The sequence below is a fragment of the Ipomoea triloba genome, chromosome 3, assembly GCF_003576645.1.
Source record: "Ipomoea triloba cultivar NCNSP0323 chromosome 3, ASM357664v1".
Taxonomy (NCBI): Eukaryota; Viridiplantae; Streptophyta; class Magnoliopsida; order Solanales; family Convolvulaceae; genus Ipomoea; species Ipomoea triloba.
In genome coordinates, this window is record NC_044918.1 from 16,558,609 (window position 1) to 16,567,898 (window position 9,290).

At 35.6% G+C, this 9,290-nt stretch overlaps 1 protein-coding gene across 1 annotated transcript; it reads right to left on the reverse strand.

Moving 5' to 3' along the window:
• Window positions 1-5,645: 5,645 nt before the first annotated feature.
• Window positions 5,646-8,861, reverse strand: LOC116012523 (growth-regulating factor 1-like). The gene is made up of 4 exons (XM_031252081.1): window positions 8,389-8,861; window positions 7,414-7,855; window positions 6,421-6,875; window positions 5,646-5,938 (listed from the first exon to the last, which is right to left on the reverse strand). The coding sequence occupies exons 1-4, from the start codon at window positions 8,579-8,581 to the stop codon at window positions 5,931-5,933; spliced, it is 1,098 nt and encodes a 365-aa protein (XP_031107941.1). The 5' UTR covers window positions 8,582-8,861; the 3' UTR covers window positions 5,646-5,930.
• Window positions 8,862-9,290: the final 429 nt, after the last annotated feature.

Consider the following 9,290-nt stretch of genomic DNA (forward strand, 5'->3'; position numbering starts at 1 on the left):
ATAAATAAATAAATAAATAAATAAATATATATATATATATATATATATATATATATATATATATATATATATATATATATATATATATATATATATATATATATATATATATATATAAAGACCCCATGAGTTCACCCTAAAATCTATGGAGATAAATTTTAGGTTCTCATCGAGTGGCTTGCACACTTATGTGCACATAATGTCTTTACCATTATATATTGATCATTAGGGGTAAATAATCTTTTTTTTTTTGAAAGAAAACGAGAAAACTTCATGAACAAAAGATCAGAATTTAGAACATTACAGATAAAGGAATGAGGGTTACTAAATCACTCTATGCAATCAGTCATAGAACAGATTCTAGTGCAAGAATGTGGATAGTTTTTACATAAATCTTTGATAGGTCTTCCTATTGCCGTTTATTTCTCCTGTATAATTTGTAGACTAGTACATATAATTAAGCTAAAGTTATTCAATGTATACTTTTGAGTATGATGGTGTTTCCTTCCTAAAAAAAAAAAAAGTAAATTTTTTTTAAGAATCATATTGTTTAAAAAAATATAAAAAGAATTGTGGAAAAGCAGGGGAAGTGGGATAATATAGTAAATAAATCATGGTTTTGAGTCAGTTTTTAGTGACTGACAAAACAGCTGCAGTCTGTGGCACTGCAAAGCAAAGCAGTGGGTTGGGTTCCTCACTCTTCCTTCTATCTTTCTGCAAAACAAACAGTACGGTAAAAACAAACCAAAAAAATATACTCATCTCTTTAATCTCACCAGTCTGCAATCTGCAACTTCTAAATAATTAACCAAACTTCAAATGTTTTTTTTTTTTTTTTTTTGAAACAACCAAACTTCAAGTGTTAGATTCTCGTCTTTGGGTATAGAGCAATCTTAAATGTCTAGACCAGTTGTTCCACTCATTAGAAGTGTCTACAATTTAAAGAGAGAATTAGTGTAGAAACCCGTGTACCCAAAAAAAACAAACAAACAAAAACATCCGACATTTCTTGGAACTTTACCATGTTAATCTGCTGCCAACCTCTTTGTTTATTCTGGTTTGATAACTACTAAATCAAGATTAGTTGGAGAAAAAATAAATTTTGATGAAAATTGTAATAGACTGACCTACTGAAGTGTGAACAGAACTCTTTGCATATCTCATGCATGCCATATGTGTCTGGTCTCTGGTGTAGTCCTCATGCAGAGGTCCATCATATCCTAGTGAGAGAAAGTGGGGGTGGGGGAGGGGAGAAATAGTACCATTTTTGCCCCTGTTCCTCATAGTCATAATGTAATTCACTGCACTGCAACTACCCAAAGCCCATATTGTTTGCTCTCATTTCATTATTATTTAAAGGAAATTACTCTGATACTCCCAAGTTTTACTTTCATTTTCAAATTTTTTATGTAGACATTTTTCTTGAGTAACCTATCACTGTTTGTCACAACAGAGAGTAAAAGTGATAGGGTAGAATTTAAGAATACATATAGTAGAACTCTATTTACAAAAACTAAAATTATCTACTATAGGTTATCGAAAACGCTTGTATATTAGTATGTCAGTTCCTACCTCGTCCTTGATAAGAATCAAACCTGCACCTTATGATGAAGTAGAGCTATTAACTTTTATTGAATTGGTCATCTAATTGGTACAAATTGCCTATGTTAAGGTTGTGTTTCTTTGGGAATTTGAAGAATTAGATGGTGTTACTATATTTGTGTTCACATATCTAAAATGGATAAGAACATACAACCTTAATTAGTATGGACTTACAAACATCAAGTAGTTAATGAGAAGTGTTAGGTGTTAGAATCCTAAATGCTAAATTCTAGAACTTTGATTTATGAAAAAAAAAACTTGCGGCAGCTATTTGAATGTGTATTCTCAGACGTTTTGCACCTTAGACTTCCAAATATCAGTGGTCAATGATATTTTATTGATGGTTCTTAACATCAATTGCAACTTTTTCTTCTCTATGTCATAGACAGTAATGACATCATTCTTTGCCATGGCACGGGAGACTTTCTCAAATTGTGGAAGATTAACTTTGAACATGAAAGTAAAACCATAATTTTCCACAATATTTAGCGGTTGCTCATGCATCAGAATCCAATGAGCAATAGCTTCTCTTTGCTTCATATGATCATATTTACCATCTGACAAAGGAGGTGTCTCAAACTTGGATTTTGCATTCTGAAACTGCAATGTTTTTTGATTTTTTGTTTGTAATTTCTTTTGTATACACCTACTCAAATGATTCCAAAGATGAGATGTTGTGGCAGATGATGACTTAGAAAGAAGTGTTTTACAATGTATACATTGTAGCTTTATACTTCCATCCTTTGAAGTAACTTCACTAAAATCAGCGTGAGCTTTTGATACCCTCTTTCTTTTCTTTTTTTGAAATTGGTCTTGATTATCATTATTTTCACAATCATTCTCATCATCACCTTTTTCATCTCCAACATCTACATTTTCATTTTGTTCCCCATCACCGTTAACATCCAAGTTGTCTACATTAACACCTCCATCATTAACTTCATTTAAATCAACATAATTAATTTCCTACAAAAATTTTTTAGAAGCATTCATTGTAAAGTTTAGAAGCATTCAAACATACAAACATAAAAATTTAGAATGATAATGGTTACCTCATTCATCTCAAACTCTCTAATATCATGTTCTTGTATTTGCTCATTTGAATTTTTTGTCTTCATAGTCACTGCGTAATTGAATAGTTATATATTAATACATTAATATACAAATAACAAAATATATTCACTGTGACAGACTAGTTAGCTACAAAGATTATGTATCTTTCAAACCATTTTGAATAAAACAAACACATAATGTAGAGGAAATACCAAACTGGAAAAATAAACACATAATAAAATAATCACATAATGTAGAGGAAATAATGGTTAAAGAAAATATAGACAGAGGAAATAGTGAAATACCAACCTGCCGTGTAGCCGTCGCCGGAAGAAACGGAGAAACGGAGAAGCCGTCGTTTGGCGCTGCAGCCGCCGGAAGAAACAGAGGAACGGAGGAGCCCCTTTGTCGCTGCAGCCGCCGGAGAAACGGAAGACACCGCGACTCTCAAGTCTGAAGTCTGAACTGCGCGTTGTCGGAACTCCGCGTCTGGACGGGAGGTCTTCCCGCGAAGGAAGGCACCGGCCGCCGGAGGTCGCCGTCTGGACTGGAGGTCTCGGACTCTCGGCTCTCCGCGTCTCCGTCTGGCCGGCGTGGCGGCGTCTGGTTTTTGCGTGAAGCGGGGAAGAGACGAAGGCTCTGTGCTGGAATTAGGTGAAGGCTACCGTGAGTCCGTGACTTAGTCACTAACAAGCATGTTTGGTTCACGGAATGAATTTTGAGGTAATAGGAATGTTATTTCATAGGAAATGAAATAGGCAAGGAATATAATAGGAATTGTATTCTTGTTTGGTTCGCGAAAGGAATGGACTTTAGGAATTATATTACACTGTTTGGTTGGTTTAAGGAATAGAAATGAAATATGTTTTAAAAGACAAAAATACCCTTATAAAATATGTAATGATAATAATAATAATAATAATAATGACATTCATGTTATAATATTATTATTATTATGTAATAATAAAATAAAACTTATAATAATATTAATAACAATAATAAGAAAAAAGGAATAATAATAATAATAATAATACAAAACAAAATTATATATAAAATAATTTTTTAAAACACAAATTAGAGTTTTTGATCCCACATTGATAACTCATAAAGAGGAGCTCATTTGAGCTCCTTTATATAAGAGAAGCATTGTTTCTCTTTTGAAATTAACAACAAGATGATGAAGCCTTAAAGAGCAAAAACTCATTCATTAAAGGAGTCTTAATTGCTCTCAGTTACAAGTTTTTTTTAAATAAAAAAATGTATTATTATTACTATTAATTATTAATTACATTTTTAATATATATATATTTAAATATTAAATAAACAAATATTATATATAAGGATTATAATATAATAAAAATGGTATTTTTGGTACTATAGTATAAAACTTATTCCCAAATACTTGGGAATAGCTAATTCCTGGGAATGCTATTCCCAGGAATAGAATGACGAAACAAATGATGAAATAGGTCTATTCCCGGGAATGGTATTCCATTCCCGACCTATTCCACGAACCAAACACGCCGTAAGGGTTAGGAATTAGGTGAGGAACAAATATTATTATAATTATAATTATAATTATATATATATATATATATATATATATATATATATATTCGAATATTCGAATAGTATTCGAATCAAATATACTCGTATTCGAATATTATTCGAATCGAAAAAACTATTCGAATTCGGATTCGAATCAACATATTCGAATTCGAATTACGAATCGAATTGAAAATATTTGATTTGTTTACACCCCTATTCTCAGTGGAGATCGTTTTGTGACTCTAATCAGTAAAGGATTAGTCTATGTTGCCAATAAATGATTGGCTAAAACCGATAAGGCCAATAATTCGTGGTTATCAATCCAACAACACAAACAAAGTTTGATGGGTAGTACTTTAGATAGTTTTGGGTGGTGTAAAATAGGTTACACTTCAAATCAAAATTGATTCTTGTTGGATTATATCCACTGGAAACCTATTTTGACTGATGGTCCAATCCTAAATGCTCAATAAGCAGATGCAGAAAAGATTGGAGGATCAGATACCAAACCACCAAACCATAGAGTTTGTTATATGGATTAATAAATATAATATGAATTGATTGGTGTGACACGTTACTGTTAAATCAAATCGAAAAATAATAGTGTCTTTTAATATCTTTCTCGTAAAATACACGTGTTGTAACATTTTCATTGGTCGATACTGGTTGTGCCTAATATGTCGGGGGTTGATTGATCAATACAGATGCCCCCTACTCCCCAAAGAAAGATCAATTGATTAGACACCCTAAATATTTTTTAGTTAAAACATTCTTCATATAATCATATCTGACTCAAATTTGATGTTTGTGGTGCCAAAATGAATGAAATCTTGTATTATGCTGTCATATATATATAAGAGATGATTCACATTTCCTGGGAGATGGCAAAGAGCCAAAATAGCCCATGGGACCACAGGCTCAAACAATAGCTTAAAGCAGTCACTGAAAACAACCTTTGGAAAAAAGCTTAGATGTTACTAGGATGTCATCATCCTTTTATTTTATTTTTTTTAAAATACATACTAACCCGTGTGGCTAGCTTAAATGGTCGATCACTTGACCTAAAACTCAACACTCTAACAACAGGGTGAGGGCCTAAATCCCTTGTGCACAGAGTTAACAATAGAGACTGACTGGGAAGCTGTTTGGACGACTTGTGATTTACTTGCTAGCTTGAGTGATTGACTACCTGACCTAAAACTCAACACTCCAGCAACAGGGTGAGGGCCTGAATCCCTTGTGCACAGCGTTAACAACAGGGACTAATTGGGAAACTGCTTGGACGACTTGTGATTTATGTACTTCAGTAACTCTTGGACAAGGATTTTAGGCTTATGATTAGTTTCACGTAAGTTAAAAACCTAATATATATATATTTTTATAAAAACTTTGCATTGCATGTGGCAAAATCCCAGAGAGAGCTGACTGAGGTCTGAGCCACCTTTCAAACAAACAAAATAAACTCAGATACTGAAAGCCAAAATACATGTGAAGGCTCAGAAGGCCAGGCAGCATGATGCAGTAGCATTACAAACTTCAAAAAAAACACAAGTACTAAATTACACCCCCTTGGACCAACAAGAAAAAGTAACAGTTTCTTGCATGCTCAGAAAACCTCATTGCACATGTATAAGGAAGCTGGAGCAGTAAAAGCACCCCAGACCACCACTCTTTCCCCTCCTCTCTGCTTCACCATATACCCCACAGCCTCTATTCAAATCCCCTCTTCATTTTTCTGCAAAAACAAAAAGCCCAATTCTGCTGTCAAATATCAGAACCTTCATTCAACCATAAGTTGGTTGCAGCAGTAGTAGGATTAATGTTCATTTTTTAATATATTGAAACTTCATTTGTTGTGTACCGAAGGTTCATTATTTGGTGGTACAGTACACAAAAAATAATGAACATTCAATATACTAAAAATGAACCTTTAGTATATTTAAAATGAACCTTATGCCAGTCCACCCTACAAGGTAAACCATGGTCCATGGTATAATGATTGATGGTGAGTACAGGGATTTACCATGGGTGCGATAAATGTTCATTTTTATTATACTGAATGTTCATTATTGGGTAGTACAGTACACAAAAAAATGAACATTCAATATATTAAAAATGAATTTTTTGTATATTTAAAATGAACCTTATGTCAGTCCACCTTGCAAGGCAAACCATGATCCACGGTATAATGATTGATGGTGAGTAGAGGGGATTTACCATTATGGGTCATGAAGAAGTCATGGGGGGAGTTGGGGATTGAGATGGAGAGGTGGGTTTTGAAGAGTGGCCCATGGGTTGAATACTTGTCCCCAGAATCATCAAGCCATGAATGTTTGGTCTCTTGGGGCCATTCATCAAAGAAATGGTGCATTACTTTCTTGGGCTGATGGTGATCCTCTGATGAGCCTAGCTTCATGTGATGCATACTGCTGTCTGTATTCTTGCCATCACTGCCTGCTGCTAAGCCTTCATGGAACTGTTGTGGAGTTGCAGAGACATAAGTCTTATGTTGTTTCAATTGGGCTAAGGTTGGTGAAGCCATTGTCAGTGGTGCCACTTGCCAGGAAGTGTCATCTAGTGAACCAGATGCACTTCTCATAGCCCTTGAAGTTTCTGATGAGAAGAACACATGTTCATCCACTTCCTCCTTCATCCCATGACCATAACCATTCCTACCAAATAAAAAAAAAAGGAAATTAAAAGAAAAACCTTTAAACAAGCTTAATCCCCCTATATTAGAGAAGGGGTACCAAAAATTTTGATTTTTTTTCTTTTCTTTTAGTCCCTAAACTTTTGTAACATTTTCATCTATAATTCGTGACTATCATTTGTTCTCTTACCACTTATAGTCCTTTTAGTGAGTTTTTCGGGCTAAATATCACCTAAAACTTGTCAAAAGGATTAAAATTGGCAAAGGGTTCAAAGTTAAGAGACTAATAGAGAATGGGTCTCCTGGAGTCTCGAGATCGGGACTAACTCAAGTGGTCGACCACCTGACCTAAAGTCAATACTACAGGAATAAGGTGACCCCGACAAACATCTTGGAGCTAGGGCTCTCGAGTTTGGACCTTGGGCTCGCTTTGGCGAAAGTGTGGAGCTGTATCCCGGTTAAGATTAGACTAATAGAGAATAAAGTGATAGTGGAGAACTATGGGTGGGAATGCCACCAAATGGAGAGACCAAAAGTGGGAAAAAGCTCATTAAGCATACCTAGAATAAGCTCCAGAATCCAGGAGAAAGTTGGCAGTATGGTCCTCAGGCCTTGCAGCAGAAGAGGGAAAGGGGTAAAGGAAAGGGTGGTGGTGGGATTCAGAAGAGGGTTGTGTTGCAGCAGCAGTCAAATAAGAGAAAGGGAGAGAGGTGGGGGTGGTGGGGGAGAGCCCACCACCACCACCACAGCCACCACTAGTGGTGGTGGTGATAGGTGAGAAAGGAATAGCTTTTTGTGGTGTTGTTGCTTGAACTGCTGCTGTTGAAACTTCCACAGGCTTTCTTGAACGGTTTCTGCCTCTGTGCATATGCCTCTCACAGTATTTTGAATCTGGGTAGGCCTCTTTTGAACACCTCCATTTTTTCCCATCTGTTCTTCTACACCTCCCTGGCTCTGGGTCTATCTTCTTCCCAAACCCCATCTGGAAATAGTTCCATCCATCTGCAAACACCAAAATTTCAACAGCAAAAAAAAAAACACAATGAATAAATGCCCACAGACAGACAGACAGAGACACACATATATGCATTGGGATTGCATTTTCATGTCTACCCATCCCATAAATGTCCAATCTTTACCATATTTATTGCCTAAGCATCTTAGCTTTGTAGATACCTATCCATTCACACACATTCATGCATAAAGACTATATATCATCTCACAAATCAGACCCCTCATATATTTTTATATAAAGTTAGCAACTTTATATAGATGGGTCAAATTTTCCCATTATTCAAGCCTACCCACATCATGTTTTTTAGTACCCAAGAAAACCACGCCAATATTCGAGCATGTGCACTAGATAAATCCAGACTTTAACCCTACCCGTCAAAGGACAACAATAAAATCAATCAATCTAGATTGTTAATAGTTGACCGACACAGAGTCATTCATGCATACCCAGTGCCCAAAGTATAAAAATCAAAGCTTTATCACATTTATGTATAAAGGGATAGATAAAATGAGAAGTTTACAGTGTTGAGGTTGGTGGAGGAGGAGCTTGGAGGAGAGGGAAGAGTCCAGGCTTCTTCTGATGGAGTAGAGAAGATCAGGAGGGACAGGCATTCCAGACACCATATACTTGTAGATTAGAGCTTGGTGCTCAAGTTCTTGCCACTGAATTGCAGTAAATGGAAGCCTACTACTACTTCTCCCACCACTCATCATTTAAACCAACAAAAAAAAAGGACAGAAATCTTTGCAAAAACAAAACCAAAAAAGTTGTGAACTTTCAAGAGTTCAGAGAGCTAAGAGATAGTGAAATGTTGGAGAAGAAGGGCATATTTATTTGGGGGGCCATAGGGGGAGGAGAATCTTGGGCTCTCTTGGGGTATACATGGATAAAAACTAAAGGTTCTGATCCATTGTATTACTGTCACTCCCCTCTCTCTCTCTCTCTCTCTCTCTTGCTCTCTCTCTCACTTGCACAAAATGACAGACACATGCAGAGGGTCTCTGGGGATTGTACTGTGCACATATATTATGACTGAGAGGGTTCTCTGCTGTTATCTGCTGCTTCTGCAGGCCTGCAACTATGTTCTCTCACTCTCTTTATGTCAGCTCTTTTCTTTGACAACTATACACAAAGAAATCCATAAACTAAAGCACCTCTGGTGTGGACACACTTTATGCAATTAATTACTTGGGAAAAAAAATATCTTATAAAACAGTAAAACACAACATAATGAAGACTATCAATTCATTGGGATATGTATCCCAAAAATTATCTTTTAGTCTCGAGGAATAACTCAGTGGTTAATCACCTGACCGAAAATCAACATTTCAGTAACAAAGTAGAGGTTTGATTCTCACCAATAATATCTTAGAGTTAGGACTTTTCAAGTCATTGGGCTCTCTAGACTGGAAATTAGGCTCT